The sequence below is a fragment of the Phocoena phocoena genome, chromosome 15 (assembly GCF_963924675.1).
Source record: "Phocoena phocoena chromosome 15, mPhoPho1.1, whole genome shotgun sequence".
NCBI lineage: Eukaryota > Metazoa > Chordata > Mammalia > Artiodactyla > Phocoenidae > Phocoena > Phocoena phocoena.
This window is the reverse complement of record NC_089233.1, coordinates 69,122,296-69,140,317: the sequence shown is the minus strand read 5'-3', so window position 1 is coordinate 69,140,317 and position 18,022 is coordinate 69,122,296. Positions and strand designations below refer to the sequence as shown.

At 57.5% G+C, this 18,022-nt stretch overlaps 2 protein-coding genes across 3 annotated transcripts in view; one reads left to right on the top strand and one right to left on the bottom strand.

Annotated features, from left to right (window-relative positions):
- The first annotated feature begins 308 nt into the window (after positions 1-308).
- ZHX3 (zinc fingers and homeoboxes 3) lies at positions 309-5,306 on the top strand. The gene is made up of 2 exons (XM_065893392.1): positions 309-3,159; positions 5,264-5,306. The coding sequence occupies exons 1-2, from the start codon at positions 309-311 to the stop codon at positions 5,272-5,274; spliced, it is 2,862 nt and encodes a 953-aa protein (XP_065749464.1). The 3' UTR covers positions 5,275-5,306.
- A 10,536-nt stretch (positions 5,307-15,842) lies between these two features.
- The window catches only part of PLCG1 (phospholipase C gamma 1), a 34,131-nt gene continuing 31,951 nt past the window's right edge, over positions 15,843-18,022 (bottom strand). The window contains exons 28-32 of one of the 2 annotated variants that reach the window (XM_065893675.1): positions 17,247-17,361; positions 16,967-17,128; positions 16,761-16,849; positions 16,479-16,666; positions 15,843-16,308 (exon numbers count right to left, since the gene is read on the bottom strand). In XM_065893675.1, the coding sequence (XP_065749747.1) occupies positions 16,266-16,308; positions 16,479-16,666; positions 16,761-16,849; positions 16,967-17,128; positions 17,247-17,361 (597 nt within the window). In that variant the 3' untranslated portion in view covers positions 15,843-16,265. The remainder of the gene's footprint in view (positions 16,309-16,478; positions 16,667-16,760; positions 16,850-16,966; positions 17,129-17,246; positions 17,362-18,022) is intronic. The other variant, XM_065893676.1, reaches the window with a different exon arrangement.

The window sequence follows — 18,022 nt, the reverse complement described above, 5'->3', positions numbered from 1 at the left end:
GGCTTCTGACTCAAAAGTCACATCCGAGGTTGGATGTTGGTTCCTTGGGAAAAGGCCCGGGTGATCGAAGGCAAGCAGTGGAGTGTGCCTGGGAATCTGGGAAATACACACGCAGCCCGAGAGAGGGATGCTCACCGTTTCTCTTTTCCTCCTCAGGTTTAATAGGGAAAACTTGCTTTCTGCAAACAACTGAAAAAGCCGCCCTCGGAAGCTGTTTCTTTGGGCCTCATGGAGCAGCTGGAACCTGTGCTGTGAGGCCCCCGACAGGACGAACTGTCGCCCACTGATCCCCCAGTGCGGCTGTCGCCATGGCCAGCAAGAGGAAGTCCACCACCCCGTGCATGATCCCCGTGAAGACGGTGTTGCTGCAGGGCACTGGCACCGAGGCCCTGCCCGAGGAGCCCCCAGTGCCCGAGGGGCCCCCGCAGGAGCCGCCCCCAGAAGCTCCCACCGCCAGTGGCGAGGCCACCCAGGGCACCAGCGGTCCAGACAGTGCCGCACTGGCCAACGGGCACCGGAGCACCTTGGACGGCTACACATACGCCTGTAAATGCTGTGACTTCAGATCCCAGGACATAACCCGGTTTGTGGGACACCTGAGCTCAGAGCACACAGACTTTAGCAAAGACCCAAACTTTGTATGCACTGAATGCAGTTTCCTGGCAAAAACTCCCGAGGGGCTTTCTCTGCACAATGCCGAGTGTCACTCGGGGGAAGCCAGCTTTGTGTGGAACGTGGCCAAGCCAGACAATCGTGTCGTCGTGGAGCAGAGTGTCCCCGAGAGCACCAGCCCTCCCGACCCATCGGGGGAGCCACACATGGAAGGGACAGATGGACAGGCGGAAATCATCATCACCAAAACTCCAATCATGAAGATAATGAAAGGCAAAGCCGAAGCCAAAAAAATTCACACGCTCAAGGAGAACGTCCCCAGTCAGCCTGCTGGGGAGGCCTTACCGAACCCTTCAGCTGGGGACACGGAGGTGAAAGAGGGGGACCACGCCTTTGTCAATGGGGCAGCCCCGGTCAGCCAGGCCTCTACCAGCTCCGCAAAACCCCCTCACGCGGCCAACGGGCCCCTGCTGGGGACGGTGCCGGTGCTGCCCGCGGGCATTGCCCAGTTCCTCTCCCTCCAGCAGCCGCCCCCGCATGCCCAGCACCACGCCCACCAGCCCCTGCCCACGGCCAAGTCCCTCCCCAAAGTGATGATCCCCCTGAGCAGCATTCCCACGTACAACGCGGCCATGGACTCCAACAGCTTTCTGAAGAACTCCTTCCATAAGTTCCCCTACCCAACCAAAGCCGAGCTCTGCTATTTGACTGTGGTCACCAAGTACCCGGAAGAACAGCTCAAGATCTGGTTCACCGCCCAGAGGCTGAAGCAAGGTATCAGCTGGTCCCCGGAGGAGATTGAGGACGCCCGGAAGAAGATGTTCAACACGGTCATCCAGTCCGTCCCCCAGCCCACAATCACTGTCCTCAACACCCCGCTGGTTGCCAGTGGCGGCAACGTCCAACATCTCATCCAGCCCACTCTGCCTGGCCACGTGGTGGGCCAGCCAGAGGGCACAGCCGGGGGACTTCTGGTCACTCAGCCACTGATGGCCAATGGGTTGCAGGCACCCAGCTCATCTATCCCCCTGGCAGTCACATCTGTCCCCAAGCTGCCCGCTGTCGCGCCCATTAACACCGTGTGTTCAAATACAACGTCCGCCGTGAAGGTGGTGAATGCCGCCCAGTCCCTCCTCACGGCATGTCCCAGCATCACCTCCCAAGCCTTCCTGGATGCCAGCATCTACAAAAACAAGAAATCTCATGAACAGCTGTCAGCTCTGAAAGGGAGCTTCTGTCGGAACCAGTTCCCAGGACAGAGCGAAGTTGAGCATCTGACCAAAGTGACCGGCCTCAGCACCCGTGAGGTGCGGAAGTGGTTCAGTGACCGCAGGTACCACTGCCGGAACCTGAAGGGCTCCAGGGCCGGGCTGGCCGGGGAGCACGGCGCCCTGCTCGTCGACTCTGTGCCCGAGGTGCCCTTCTCCCTGGCGTCCAAGGCCCCGGAGGTGACCTGCCTCCTGACAGCGGCCACCCCAGCTACCCCCCCTTCTGCCAAGCGACAGTCCTGGCACCAGACCCCCGACTTCACACCAACCAAATACAAGGAGCGGGCCCCCGAGCAGCTCAGAGCCCTGGAGAACAGTTTTGCACAAAACCCCCTTCCTCTCGACGAGGAACTGGACCGCCTGAGGACCGAGACCAAAATGACCCGCAGGGAGATTGATGGCTGGTTTTCAGAGAGACGGAAAAAAGTGAGTGCCGAGGAGGCCAAGAAGGCCGAGGAGGGCGCCTCTCAGGGGGAGGAGGAGGCCGCCGAGGACGAGGGGGAGGAGGGCTCTGCCAGGGACCCGAGGGTCCCAGGGGAAGATGGCTCCCCAGAAACGCCCGGCAGCCACGTGCCGGCAGAACGCAAAGTCAGCCCCATCAAAATCAACCTCAAGAACCTGCGAGTCACGGAGGCCAACGGCAAGGGCGAGCTCCCGGGGCTGGGCGCCTGTGAGCCCGAGGACGACGTGCCCAGCAAGCCAGCGGAGCAGCTGCCGGGCAAGGTGAGCTACAGGAAGACGGCCCAGCAGCGGCACCTGCTGCGGCAGCTCTTCCTGCAGACGCAGTGGCCCAGCAACCAGGACTACGACTCCATCATGGCCCAGACGGGCCTGCCGCGGCCCGAGGTGGTGCGCTGGTTTGGGGACAGCAGGTACGCCCTGAAGAATGGCCAGCTCAAGTGGTACGAAGACTACAGACGGGGCAACTTCCCCCCCGGGCTGCTGGTCATCAGCCCCGGCAACCGGGAGCTGCTGCAAGACTATTACGTGACCCACAAGACGCTGCACGAGCGGGACCTGCAGAGCCTCTGCGGCAAAACCCAGATGAGCGCCCAGCAGGTCAAGCAGTGGTTTGCCGAGAGGATGGGCGAGGAGACCCGGGCCGTGGCCGACACGGGTGGGGAGGGCCAGGGCCCCAGCGACCCTGCAGCGGTTCACAAAGGGATGGGCGACACCTATTCAGAGGTGTCCGAAAACAGTGAGTCATGGGAACCTGGTGCCCCTGAGGCCAGCTCAGAGCCCGTTGACACGCCGAGTCCCCAGGCTGGACCTCAGCTGGGTAAGGAGCCTGTGGGGCTGTGCCGTCCTCTGTGGGTCGGGGGGGCACCTGTGGCAGGCACCGAATCCGGTGCCGGGGCATCTGCTGTTTCTAAGGCTGTCTGGCTGCTTCAGGGGGCACCTGGCAGCAGAATCCATTGGAGCATCATCATGTGATAAAGGCTTGACACTTGGTTTTTTGTTTCGTGTTTGTTAAACCTGCACAGGGGAAGGAGTGTAGTGAACCTCCAAGGGCCCACCCTTTTCTAGTCATTTCTTAGCCAAAGGAGAATAGGTCAGAATGTCATCTGAGCCAGATAGAAGCACGACCACTGGGTAAGAGAGAGAATAGGACTTGCGAGGAAATTCAACCCCAGCTGGTGAACAAAAGCAGAGGGAGCCTTTAATTGACCTTAGATACATGAAGTGCTTTTTTTTTCTAAATGATGAAAAATCCTGTAATTTGCATTTCAGTTATTCTTCCTGATGTAGAGGGAGTGGAAAATCTTTTTCCCTCTTAGACATAACGTGGAATCGAAAGCTTGAATTTTGTTCCTCATTTTCTCTGGATCAGGACAGTAGTACTTGAAAGAGAGCTTTAGAAGATTATTTTACTGAAGACAGTTTGAAGCCTCAGACAAATCACGTTATTGGGTGTTGATTTTCTCGGGTCTTGATCTCTGAGTTCCTGGCCTCTCCCTTCCCTCCCACCCTCCTCTTGGGTGGCCTTGTCACAGGTTGGCCAGGAGCGAGGTAGCTGAGCTCTTCACGGGAAGCTGTGGAAACCAAGGAAGTATCTGGATTCCCAGATTCCCTGATTTGGGACCTTTAGAAGGTGGTTCCAGGGCCGGCGTTTCTGGACTCGACCTTGTTTCCTCCAAGCCCCTGTGAGTCAGTGAGGTCCCCGCAGGGAGCATCACGGGCACCAGGGAACAGGTGTGGGCTCACAGGGCGGGTTGCCTCAGGCACCTTCTCCAGCACTGGGCCTGCCCACCCCTGGCTTTGGCTCTGCCAGCAACATGGCAGATTGCTGGGCACTAGGAAAACTAATTTCTTTAGGTATTTTGTGTTTTTTTAATTGAAATTCTACTAAATTATATTCTTTTTTTTTTTTTGTGGTATGCAGGCCTCTCACTGTTGTGGCCTCTCCCGTTGCGGAGCACAGGCTCCGGACACGGAGGCTTAGCGGCCGTGGCTCACGGGCCCAGCCGCTCCGTGGCATGTGGGATGTTCCCGGACCGGGGCATGAACCCGTGTCCCCTGCATCGGCAGGCGGACTCTCAACCACTGCGCCACCATGGTAGCCCGCCCCTTTTTTTTTGAATTACATTCTTGTAGCTGGAAATAGGGTGGTGGTTACACAGCATTGTGAATGTACTTAATGCCACGTCATTGTATACTTATTAAAAATGGTTAAAATGGTAGGTTTTATGTGACGTATATTTGACCACAATTAAAAATGCTAACGTGGAGTTGGGATGAATGGGTTTAAATCCACCGGCTCCCCTCAGCTGGTAGCTCCAACACTAAGCAAGGAGCTGGTGTCCTAGGTGGGGCAGAGCAGGAGTGGCCAGGGTGGCTGTGCCATTGTGGCGTCACCCTCTTTTGGCTGAGGGAGGTACCCGAGGGGACAGGGAGGGCCTGTCTGCCTGTCTGTCTGTAGCTGTTTTCTCGCGGCTTCCCGAGCCAGCCTCGATGCCGGGGCCCCACCTGTAAGCATCGATGGTGAGGGCCTCTCCGAACGACCCCCGACAAATGAAGGGAGGGCATCAGTGGGACACATATGTGGAAGTAGACCAGCTGCTGCTGTGTGACAGCAGCGTTCCCTGGAGATCCGGGGATGGGGGGAGGGCGGCGCACAGCGAGGGTTCCCGGCCCAGAGAAGTCAGGCTCCCGCCCCGGCTCCATGCCCCGGTTCGGGTGGCCCCTGGGTGGTCCCAGTGCCCCGCCGGGTTTAGCCAGCACCCTGTCCTCAGCCCAGATGCCCTTCCCCACCTTCCCTCGGGCTGGAAGGCAGGGAGGGGCTGGTAGGAAGGCCGGGCTGGTGGGATTAAGTCCCCAGACGTGGGAGGATGGGCCATCCTGGCGATGCACATAGAGGTGACGGGCCTGTGTTTTCTCCTCAGAAACTGACTGAACCGGAACCGACGGCTGTGAAGGCCTGGCCGGGGCGGCCGCCCTCCACATGGAAGGGCCTGACCCCTCTCTGCTGCCCCGGCCCGCCATGCTCACACAGGTCTCCACGCGGCCAAGCCCGCCGCCGTCCGCACCCGGCCCGCCACCCCAGCGAGCAGGGAGGAGCGTCTGGCAGTTCTTCCGCCCACAATGTAGGACCTTTCTTTTGCCTTCCAGTGGATAAATAGTTCAGATTTCATATTCATAGACACAGAATCAAGTTTTTAACATATAAATCTGCCTATACACATTTAATAAAACATCAGATTATAAACACTTTCATTACATAGAAACTTTGGTTAGCAAAGCAGTACATGGTCTTTTATATCATCTCTGGAAATGCCCTGTGTCTGTTCTCTGGAGATCGCTGGGCTACGTGTTCCCGCACCTTCCACGGTCAGGCCGGGGTTATCACACGCTCAGAACCACACCTGCAACCGCTGGGGCCCTCTTTGCGCTCCTTCGGGAAGGTGGCACCTTTGAAGAGACCTCTGCTCCTTACGCGGTGACCAGCAACATTGCATAGCAGGTTTGCCTTGCCTTACGGGATGATCAGTGCAGAACATGCTGTTACCCGCAGTTCAGAAAACTGACCGGTTATGTGCTTAGTGTTTGATGCCTACCACTCTCGTAAGTTGTTACAGTAGTTCTGCTTTCTCATGGGAGTTTGAATCATGGACCATAACTCTTCAGTGATCAGGTCAACTGAAGAAACATTTGTTATTAACCCTAATGTACTGACCTATGTGCCGCCTTTTTTTTTTTCAGTCTAGACACGTTTAGAGGAAAATTGACAAGCGAAACGGGTGGGGGATGGGAGTGAAGGCGCACAGCCGCTGGGGCTCTCTCTGCCCTCTATCGACCCTCACCCCAGAGCCGCCTCTGGTTTGGGAAGGCAGGCCCACGCTCGCCTGGTTAGACTGAGAGCTGGCGGGATTCGGGGACTTCTCGGAATTATCGGAGCCGGGGTGGCCCTCAGCACAAAGACCTGCATGTGGGGTTCCCAGCAGAAGACCCAGAGTCCTCCTGGCCCCCGTGCCTGGGGCCTGGTTGGCGTGCTGGACATCGCTGGACAGGTCCTTGTGAGGATGTTTTTAAAGTTCTATATTTATATCCCCAGACTTGGAAACAAGATCTCTGTCTACTTAAGCCTAACCCTCATATCCATTTTTTTAATTGAGAAAAGTCACAGGAAAAGGTGCCTTTGAAACATTGAGAAAGTTGCCTACAAAGCTGTGCTGAACGGTAAATCCCGATCTCCCCGAGACCGGCTGCCCCGAGAGCAGCAGGTGAAGAGGGGGCTGGCAAAGGTGGATCACCTCCCAGAAACCACCCGCTTCCCAGAGCACCAAGGCCTCGGAGACCCCAGAGACAGGGCAGGGGCTTTGGGCAAGAAATACTTGGGGGGGGGGGTGTTCGGCACGGTCCTTCTCCCCCGTCCCCCCGGGAACTGGGCCGGGCAGGGCACCTCCCAGGTTTGGCTCCGAGCACAGAGATGGGGGTCGCACCTCCTGCCTCCAGGAGAGGCTTTTCTTCGGAAACCAAAAGCCCTTGAACCATTGTTCTTCTAAAGAGTCTCCTCTTGCTTGCCCTGTCCCGTTAGGGACCACCTCTTCTTGGTTTCAAACAGGTGACTTGTGAGGACTTGGCAAGTTTGGCAGCCTGTTTTTATATCCTTTCCATATTTAGCCCCAAGGCCTCTTTGCGGAATTGCCCAGAATGGCGAATGATTGCCTTCCTTCAGAGAACAGACACCTAGAACTTTTCCTGTAGTGGTTATGTACATGCAGATTAATTTATATGTATCCATATACAGCACAGATACTCGTTTGATGCTTTACTCGTGACGCGTCTGCCTGACGCGGCACGTGGGTGTTGGGGAGAGCAGCCCGTGTCGGGGGGTTGCGGGGGAGGCCGGGGCGGCCCCGCGCGAAGCCACATCCGAGTGTCTGCGACGCCACCCTGCCAGCGTCACTCCCAGAGCCCTGCGTGCCCCAGCCGAGGGCCGTGTCTTTACAGCGGAGTTTCTTGGTTATTTTATTTGTATTCATGTCATTTACAACCCAAACAGCGAAACAGAAAACATAAATTACATGGTGGACAAGTTCACGCAGGACGTAGGGCCCGAGCTCAGCACCAGCTCGTCCTCAAAAAGTGGAAGCGTCACGGTGCTGCCTGCGGGCAGGTTTTGCTCACAGGAGTCAGCCTGCCCGCTAGCCAGGGCGACCCCTCAAACGGCGAGACTGCCCAGGCTGGACAGATCCTCCTCCTTCCTTTACTCTGGGACCCGAGTGACTAAGGAACGAGGAGATGGAGACAGAAATGGTTGGTTCATCGAGCAGGTGCCTAAAGGGACGTCGCGGCAGGTCCCCCGGGGCCCTGGGGGCAAAACCAGGAACACAGACACAGCCGCAGCAGCCCGGAGCCGGCGGCGCGCGCCAGAGTGCGGTGGGGATGCTGGACGGCCGCAGCCGGCCCCGTGGCCAGGGAGGTCACCACGGTTTGCGCCCCACCCAGGGTTAGACTGTGCTGCTGCCTTCAGGAGAGTCTGTGGGCTCTAGAGTTGAGGGGAGTAGGGTGGGGTTAGTCTCTCCCAAAGAAAAAGCTTGTTTCGTAAGGTGACTAATCTTTCCCCTCTTCTCTGTATGCACTTGGACTCATCAGAGATGGTGAAATATGTCAGTGTTTCTTGTTGCCTGTGTCTTGTACATGTTTGGTTTATTATATTTTTTACATGGGGTTGTAGATCCAGTTTTAATAGGTGAGCCCAGATCACCATTCTGACAAAGGAAACCTGGATTTATGATACAGATACTCTGCATACTTTGATTACGTACATTAATTCTTGACTGTTGAGGAGCTTTGTGATTTGGAAGGCGGGCTCTCGTTTTCCTGAGTCGTGGGCTCCTGAAGTGGAAAGCCTGGCTGGAGGACTCGTGGCACCTGGGGTGGGTGGCCCTGTATGACTTGGAGCTCCTTTCGCAGCCAAGTGCCCATCCTGCTGTCGGGAAGCAAAGGTGGGAGGTGGGCGAGGGTCGGTGGTACCTGCAGGCTCCCGCGTGCGCTCGCGGCCCTGGGAGGCCGTTCCACCGGGAAGTCTCAGCGTGTTCTCCAGGCCGAGATGTGGGTGCCATGGGTTTTGTCTTGCTCAGTCCGTGGTCCCATGGCAGGTCCTGTGACACCCCCTCTCCCCCATGTGCCAGGCTGCCTTCCACAGAGGCTCAGCGTCGCCCTTTTGGGGCACGTCCTCACCCACAGCTCCCTGCTTGTGCCGCCCTGCCTTGGGCCCGGTTGCCTCTTGTCTTCCTGTCCTCTTCTCGGACCAGAATCCTCGGGTTGGAGCGGCTCTGTCTATACAAACATCGCAGCCCAAGTGGATAAAGGCACTTTGCAGGAGAGGAGAACCAGCCAAGAAGAAAATCTTAAACAAACCAAACCTGGAGTTTGGGCTTTTCCTAAAGTTTCTTCCCCCTTTTTCCTTGCTCAGACTTTACCTGGGGCAGGTTATTGGTTTGACTTACCTTTTGTATTACGTCTAGATTGTCCTGTATCCCATTGATTGGCAAGGCTCAGTTATCTGCTGGAGAAGAAAAGTCCTCTAGACGCGTAAAGGTCCGCGTGGCCAGCCGTTCCAGGCAGAAGCCGGCAGCCTGCCCAGGTCAGGAGAGTAACGGGGCTCCATCCTCCCCACTCCCACCGGAGGCCCCTCTCCAGCTCTCCTGAACCGGCTTCCTTCGCTCCCTTTCTTGGGAGCACAGGCCCTCCCAGCCTTCCTGCCCGGGACTGGGGGGCCATCTCCGTGTGACTGGGGGAGCACCTGCCCTCACAGAAGCTCCAACACCCGAAAAAGCGGGGAGTGTGGAGCCCACGCCCTCTCCTGAACGGGCCCCTCCCGGAGCAAGGCTTCAGTCTGTTTTGTCTCCCGTGGTCCATTCACGGTAGCCGAGCCGAGCAACGCTGGGGCTGAGGCGGCTGCAGGCAACCTCTCAACCAAGGGTTGGATGCTGACTTGGGCCGAGTGAGTGGAGGGTGGAGGTGGGGATCACAGAGCCGCTGGGCTTGCTGCCCGGCCCAGCTCTAGGTCTAGGTGGAACCCACAGACCTCGGTTGGAATTCGTTTCTGCTGCAATCTGTGTGTGTTCCCAGTGCTGTCGCGCTGGGGAGGGGGGCGAGGGCTGACGTCAGCTCCCCCTGGTTGGCCCAGAGCCCGAGCGGGAGGAGGAGCAGACGGAAGCCCCCGGGGGACGGGAGGCACGCTCTTTGGTTCTTCAACCCTGAAGAACCGTGACTTGCCTGTCAGTCCGGCCTCTCCTTTGCTTGGAGCCCCAGCCCTGCAGCCAGACTGGAGACCGACAGCCTGGACCCCGCGGGAACCAACCATCCTACCTGAGCAGGGGTGGGGACCCAGAGTGTGGGGTGAGCAGGCACCGCTGACCCTGTGGGCAGGGGCGGGGCCCGCACCTGTTGCCTCGCGTTGTTAAAATCCTGTCTTGTGGTTTGTGGGACCGTGAGGATTCGCAGAGAGCGTGTAGTTCCTGCTTTGCTGTCTTAGGCCCCAGGCTTTCACAGCCCTCAGGCTGCTCGGGCCAGAGCCCCACGGGGTGGAGCGGGCTGTCTCCCCTCCGGCTGCGGGAGTCTCTCCTGCTGTCCACTCGGGGCAGGTGGCAAGTGGCGACCTGAGAGGAGTCTGCGTGCTTACCCGCCGTGAGCGCCCTTTCCTGAATTCAGGAGCCGGGCTCCACCGCGTGTGTGTTGATGAGTAGCTTTTCTCGGCTAATGCTTTATGACGTCTGTTCCTTCCCTTGATGAGTGGTTTGAAGGCCCCCGATGTGACTGGAGTTGGAGGTGTAATGTCTCGGGTGGAGGCCGTCTGGAGTCGTGGAGCGCAGAAAGCTGCAGGCCCGTGGTCTTTCTCAGGAGTCAGCCGCAGAGCAGGCACCCGGACAGGGGTGCCTGCTAATCCTGTAATTTGTGTTCAGAGAGAGACTGTCATTCATCCCTGGCTCCGGCCCGGCCCGCTGCCCTGTCGCGCGGTTTGCTGCAGACATGGCCCGGAGAGCCAGCGCCACCCTCCGCGGATGCAGCCTGGTCGGCAGGCCACTGGGTGATGCGCGCGGGGAGGGGTGCTTGCCCCCGGGGAGCGGGTTCCCACCCTGCCCCCCAGCACCCCGCCTTGTTCAGTGCGTCGGGAGGGCCGGACTGTGCCATCGTTGTTGTTGAAAAGAGACCTCGTCCTCCCCCCACCCCGCCCCCCTGACGTGGTTGACTGAAAGGGTACTGAGCGGCGCCGCCTTTGTGCAAGTCGGGAAGAGGTTGCCAGAGGCCTGCAGGTTCCTGGTTTTCTGCCACCCACTTCCGGTCTGGTGTTCAGCTCAGACCCTTTGTTCCCCGAGGGCAAGGATATCTGTGGAGGGAGGCTGCAGAAGGCAGGGGCAGCTGGCTGTGGTGCGCTTCCGTCTCCCGGAGACGCCGAAGAAGCCATCGTCTTGGTGCTAAGAGGCCACTGCCCGGCTCCTGTTTGTCCAGAGGGCCTCTCCTCCTGCAGTGGCTGCGTGTGAGAGACCAAACCGAGAGAGAGGCACAGGCACACTTTGGCTGTCACCGGGCCTGGGTGGAAGGGGGTTCTTCGCCCTAGGGAAATGTTTTTAACAGAAAGATGGAACTTGCCTTTGGACCGGGGCTGTGCCGGGGCGGGAGGAGTGCGCTGCCGTCTCCGGGCTGAGTCTCCAGGCCTCACAAGGTCCCCTGTGGGGATGCTGCTATTTCTAAGATGCAAATTGCACATTTCCTAGATTTTGTATCTGTGGATTTGGATAAGGGAGGGGAACAGGGACAAACTGCTTGTACAATTTGAAATGGGCCGAAATGGTACTGAAAATCTTTCGATTGCTCCTAAATAAAAACGTAAACGCATTTCTCATCTGCTGACTATTTTGTGGGGGAATCAAAGAAAGCTGAGAACACTTCTATCTCCTGATTTACCCTGGGGGCAAGACCCACAACGTGGAGGGGTGAGTGGGGCAGTTTCCCTCAGGCGCTCCAGGAAAGTTCCAGCTCGCCCGCCCGTCTCGTCTCGCATGCGCGGCCTCCTGGGGGAATGAAGTGCAGTGTGGCAGAATTTATGCTAGACAAAGGGAAACTGAGTCAGACCTGGAGCAATCAGCCATCTGGGAGGAGGGTACTGATAAGCTTGTCATTGGCTAAGGAGAGGGTGGCTATGTCTAAGGACCCTGGGGTCTTGAAGGAGTAGGATTAAAGGCCAACTTCTAATGTTCAAAGCAATTGAATCTCGTTGGGTTGACGCTCAGGGCCTGTGCCAACGGGAAAAGGGGCCCCTGACGAAGCCCCTGGGGCAGGGACACACCAGGCCCTGTTCCTGACCTGGCCCTCTGGAGGCCAGCTTAAGTCTTGGGGAAGCAGCTTTTTGCTGAACCTAACAAGCAAGTCTTCGGGAGCTAGACCAACCGGGTGTGGAACCCTGAAGCCAGTCAGCTGACCCCGTGGTGGCTGCAGACACAGGCAGCAGCTCACAGAGGACCTAACCACGGATGACGGAGTGGGCAGCAGTGGCAGCCAGGGGTCACTGTGGGTGTCCTTGGGCCAGCTGCAGTGGCCTCCAGCAGGGAACAGAACCCCAGACTGACTCTGGAAGACCCACTGAGGACTCTCAGGCTGAGACAGGACTTGATCAGTTCAAGTGAAATGGCCAGGAGGACGACTGCGTTCTGTTCCGTGAGCTTGTTTGGTGGGGTGACCTGGTACTACTTAGCGTTGTTTTCTCGCCCAACAGAACTGAGGAGGTGAGAGATGAGCTCAAGCTGGAAGGCCAGCGAGTATCTAGCCCTAGGCGCAGCCGTGGGTGATGACGTTCAGGTGTGTGTGTGGGGGGAGGCCCTGCCCTCAGCGCTCAGGACCGCGGACCCTTGTCAAGGGCTGTGACGAGGCCAGAAACCGCTCCTCTCTCCTCCCTGCAGGGCAGCCGTGGAGCGGGGCTTCCTGACCTGAGCCCTCTGGTCAGGCTGCAGAAAGCCCCTGTCCTTGTAGGTGGTGCTGTGTGCGCGTGTGGTGAGGCAGGCCACTCCCCACCGTGGGCCAGGAGGTCCCATCCCAAGTGAGGGTCTCCCCCCAGCCCCCCCCGCTGGGCCTCCTGGGCCATTCAACCATTGTCAGGTCTGGAGGAATTCGAGGTGACGCTGATCTGTGCATTTGCTCCAATTTGCTATCCTGCTTTCCACTAGGAAGGAGGATCAAGACATTTGCAGTGAAAGGCAAAGGCAGTCACCTGGCTATCGTAGGAGAGCCCGGAGGAGGCGTGTCTCAGGTCAGTGAGGCTGCCTGAGACAGCAGAGCCAGTAAAGGAGGGATGTCCTGGGAAAATGAAAGTGGTCTACATCCACAGCCAGGGAAGTCACATGACGGCACAGATGGCTCCTTATCCAAAGGCCAGCACAGAACCTCTTCGTCGCTGGTTAGAAAAGCTTTCTGCTCCTGCCTATAAGACTCTGGGAAAACACGGGTCAGGAAAGCCTAGGTTAATTCCCACCTGCCACCTTCTCGTCCGAGGGAAAAGACCACCTTCCTCTGAGTCAGACCACGAAGCTCCAGGAAGAAAGCCGAGGGGCCAGCAAGAACCCAAGCAGGGGCGCTCCGGCTGATCTAGTTCAGAGATGACAGGAAACATTTTAAACTGCGATCCCAGTTCTCCTGGTGGATGGTACTCAGAGGGGGTCTACAATGGACCAGGACTGGCCCCAAATCTGAGAACTTGGGGAATGTACGTCTTGGTCTGATTTGTCATACAGAAAAGGGATGCTCTGAACTGACAACTAAATCCACCTTGAGCTTGTCTTCAAAATAATCTTCGCCTCTCCAAGGCCAGTGACCATGTTTGGGTACCTACTGCATTATCACACCAGGGTGGCGTGCCAATGACCATTCTACCAACCAACCAACCGATTATACCTACCTACCTGCGTCTCTTCAATGACAGATCTTCTCAGGCTTCCTGGGCTGGCTTACTATGCCTGTCCCCACCCATCCATCAGGCAGGCAGCTCTTTTCTCTGTACAGCATCATTTTCGATCCACACCAGCACAGACCATTACAAAAATAGCCACAGGAAGGGAAGGGCCCATTAAACCATGTTCTAGGCACAGAGATTTTGTCTGCAAGCTACAGAGGCAACCAGAATGGCACCCAGAAATGTACATTTGAATGCTTTTTTTTTTTTTTTTTTTTTTAAGGCGAGGTTTCTGCGGAACTGGCAAGGGGACTCTGGTTGCTTCCTGTTCACCCTGAAAGCTGGCTGCCTGTGGAAGCCTGGGCTTGCTCGCAGGCACGCTGCACTCCACGCTGCCGCACCCTCGGCGGAAGAGCCGGAGGAGGGCGTGGCCTCACACCTCCCGGTAGCCCAGAGGGAAGATCTGCTGGACCTGGGAGGCGAACAGAAACTCCCCACCTGCTTCTACCGCAGAATAACCACCAGGCAAGCGTCCCTAGGTGACAAGTCTCCAGACAGCAGCAGGCTTTGCCGAGCCTCCAGGAGAACAAGTTAAAGGGTAAAGGACGTGAGGATAATTTATCTGACAGTTAGTTAGATCTTAAGAGGGCAATAGAGCTAGCAAACGGCCAGCTCTGCGCCCAGGTGCGGGCAGCGGGTTTGCGTGAGCTGAACCCTGGCTGTGCCGAAGCGCCTTCACGCCCACGGGCCTGGACCCCGGCCCTCTGTCCTCCCCAAGCTTCCGTCGCCTTCCTTGGGTCTTCTCACCAGCTGGACAGGAACTGCCATTGAGCCTAACAGTGAGTGCCCTTCAGCCGCCGGCTGCCTGTCCCCCACGAGGCCGGCAGCTCCTTAATCCCGCTTTCCTTCCTGAGGGAAAGCATCCTGTGTTCTCCTTGCCTTTAAAGAAACCTCCATCATCAGAAGAGGCTTTGCTCTGTCTTCTCCTCCCCACTCCCCCACCCCCACCCCGCCTCGCCCATTCCTGACGGTACTTAACATCCCAGGTCAACCCCTGCCAGGGGGGCAGGCAGCCCACCGCTGCTCTCCTCTCAGACGTTTCCATCCAAGGGCGGGGAGCAGAACGTCATTACAATACCACGGAGAAGAAAAAGAATTCTAATTGTTAAAGTCCTTTTCAGAAGGAACGCTTTTCCAATAAAATTTAAAATTTTTATTAACATTTAAATTATAAACCAAACGTTGGCAACCATATATAGACATGTTTGCTATGGACAGCTGACTGTGAGGTCATACTTTCAAATACAACTTCAGAATTAGTTTAAATAAATCAATACGTTTTCTCAGAAATTGTATAATTTCCTTCGGTTTACAGTCCATGATATGGAAAGTTTAATATAATGTTAAATAATTTACTGTCTATCCTAAAAGTAAGCTATAGAAAACTGAATCACTATTAGGCTCGAATAACAACAAGGCTTTAACGGCTCAGTGGTTCTTCTGAAGAGTATATATAAACCTTGAAAAGGTAACACTGTTAGTTGAGCTGTAAAATCCATAAAAATAACAGTTCTGCCACAGTGCACAGATAAGAAGTTGATTCATTCTGCTTCCCCAATCCCCTCACCAAGCAGCTTTCAGGTCAAAGTGGAAGACGTAGAAAATCATACATCCTATGTGAAGTAATGAAGATCGCGAGAAATAGAGTGTGCAAAAAATAAACTTTAAAATTCCATACTCCAACATCATGTACGTCTATTAACAGGATTTGACTGATCGATGATTTCTCAAATACTTGAGATCATCTCAGACGGCGTCCCCTTGCACTGTCATCCGGCAGATTCAGATCCAAGGTCTTTCGATGCAACAGGGAAAGTGGTGGTCTTCGGTCTGATTTGGGGTTCACAGCCAGCCTGCTGGGGTTGCAGAGGGTGCCTTGCTGGGGGAGGACACGTTACTTGTGTGCAGGAGTTTCCTGAACGAACAGGGACAGTGCCCAGCTTGACCTCTGCCTTGGTGACCTGCTTTTCCATCCTGGCCCCACTGGCGCTGATCGTCCTGACCAAGCTGTTGCCTTGCTGTGGATCTCGGGGGCCGTGGCGTGAATGCAGGCACGTCCTCGCTGACCACGTGGGAGGAGTCGCCGCCCAGCACATCCAGCGCCCACGAACAGGTCCACCCTGGTGAGCGGGTGCTTCAGGCTTGCGTCCAGGCCGCAGGCAGGTGGCGCCACAGCCCAGCGCGTCCAGCCCCGGGGCCCTCGTCTTCCCATGGCCCCGGGGTGCTGCTGTGGCCTTGGGCACGTCATCACTGTCCCCGCTCCAGGTGGCACCCCGGGGCTCGGCCTCCTCTGCTGGCCCTCTCGGGGCAACCCTCCACAGCCCGGCTGCCCACGCGGCCCCGCGTCTGTCAGGCTGGGTGGTGTTCCTGGTCGTGGGCAATGTGCCCTTGTGCTGCATCGTCCTCGCCAGGCAGGCCCTGTGCTCCTCCGCCCTGGCTCCAGGGCCGAACTGCGGGAACACCTACCCTCCCTCCCTGCCCGGCTGTGGTTTTAAAGCTGCAGGACTATGTAAACGTCGTTGCCCTAGCCCAGCAAAGCTGCTCCTCCTTCCCTCCTCTCAGGAATGTCAGTGGCCCCTCAGAGCCTCCCGTGCCGCCGGCTGAGGCAGCCTCTCTCTCCGAGAGGCTGCGGCCGTGGTCCTGGTCCCACAGATGGAAGGCTCCATCTCCAGAAGGCAGGGCCAGATGCGTGTGCTTAAATGCGAGACACAGTACAGTTTTTGCCTTCACCCAGAGCTGGGGCGCGGAGGCCCCAAATAGTGAGTGATACATTTCATTAACAGCATGCTTTCCGTCTAGCGTCCACTGCTGGAATCCAGGCTCCAGGCGGCAAGGCCAGGAAGGCTGCCACGCAGGCAGCCTCCCAGGAACCCAGTCCACGGCCCTCCGTGAGGTGCACAGCACCTGCTGCTCTCAACGAGGCCGGGGCACAGCTAGAGGCGGTTGTCTCCATTGACCCGAGTCCTTCGCGGGGCCCTGGACGGAAGGGGAGAGTGTCCTTACCAGCAGCGGGCCTTACAGCCCAGGGGGACAGCCCACAGGCCAACAGGAGGGAGAGGAACCGAAGGCGGACCGGCCACTCCTTCCCGTCTCTCAGGCCCCCTCCTCCAGGCTGCACACTGGCCACCTCGCCTCCACCCCCTCACCTTCGTTCCCGACTGTCAAAATGGTCGGCGAGATGCTCCTGGGAGATGCGGAAGTCCTCAAATGGCTGCTGGTAGCGAGCTTCGAAGGAGCCTTCCCGGGCCCGGCCGTGAAACAGCTGGCCCGAGGCGTCGCAGCCCCGCTCCCGCAGGGACGCACCCCCAAAGGGACTGAGGTCGCCGTTCTCCTGCTTCAACAGGGGCAGATGCACAGGGGTCAGCGGCTGACTGGCCCCCGGTGAGGCTGGGCCCGGCACTTGCCCCGCCCCACCTGGCCGCAGGTACCTTGGCAGGGAAAACGTCGACCTTGACGAGCAGGGAGGCCAACTCCAGGTCCTCACTATAGTTGTTCTTCAAAGGCACAGCTCTGTATCCTAGGAGGAGAAAGCCTGGCCCTGAGCCCAAGGGGAAGGCGAGCAAAGCCCCCTCACCCACAAGCCAGATCTCGGGGGTGGGGGTGGGGGGGCACAGTCTCTAGGAAGGGTCCTCACCTGTCTTCAGGCCCTTCACCGGGAAGGTAGCCTGAGCCAGGAAGTTCTGGTCACTAAACATGTCTTCCTCATACACCACAAAGCGCAGGAAAGCGAATTCGGGGTTACTGATCTGGAAGTGGAAGGGCTTGGCTGGCCACATGGGGTTCAGTCCATTGTCCACTGCGAAAGCAAGGGCAAAAGGCCTCAGGCCACTGGCCAGGAGAAGACGGATCACAGGTGCGGAGGGGCCTTCAGTGCCCTGGAGGATGAGGATGGTGAGCGGGGAGAGGAGACTCACCCACAAACTCGGTTTTCTGCTTGGTGCTGTCATACTCAGCACCGGCCACCTCAATCTCCACGAAAGGACACACGATGCCTCGGCCATTCTTCGGCAGATGCCGGGCCCCCAGCACCTGTAAGGCAGGCAAAGATGGGCCCAGGATGGTCCAACGCATGCCAAGTCCCCACTACCCAGCGGAGGCAGTGCGCCCTCTGCTGGGCCCCAAGGACACTGCCCACTAAGTCCCTCAAGTCATCAGGGCTCTCAAGGCAGCTGCCGCGGCAAAAGTTCATTTGAAGACGTCCTAGCCTTAAACCAAAAATTTCACGTGAGTTTTTGCAATCAACTCCACATGAAATCCATGTCTATTTTAACATGAAAATTTAAAAATTACTTCCCCCTAGAACAGAAAAATAGCTCCTCTCCGGGAGAAACCTGGTTCACCCCACGCTGTCCTCACTCCTCCCTCCAGGCCCCACACCCGAACCCCACAGCACCAAGCTGCCCACATCACGGCTGCTCACCAGGGGCCTCAAGGGTGCGATCACAGAGCGAGCCCCGGGACCTCGAGGGGCGGCAGGGGGCCTCCGTCTCACTCAAGCCCCGTTCCAGGAAGTTAAGTACCATCTAGCCGATTCCTGCCGGTGGGCCGCTAGCTCACCACTGGCACTAGCTTCCTGCCTGTCTTCTGCCCACTCCTGCCAGGCAGTGGCTCTCCATGGCTTGGCCTTACTGGATAGCCTGACTCCTTAGTGCCAAGCACTGTCCACACTTAGCCAGCTGCCTCCAGCCTG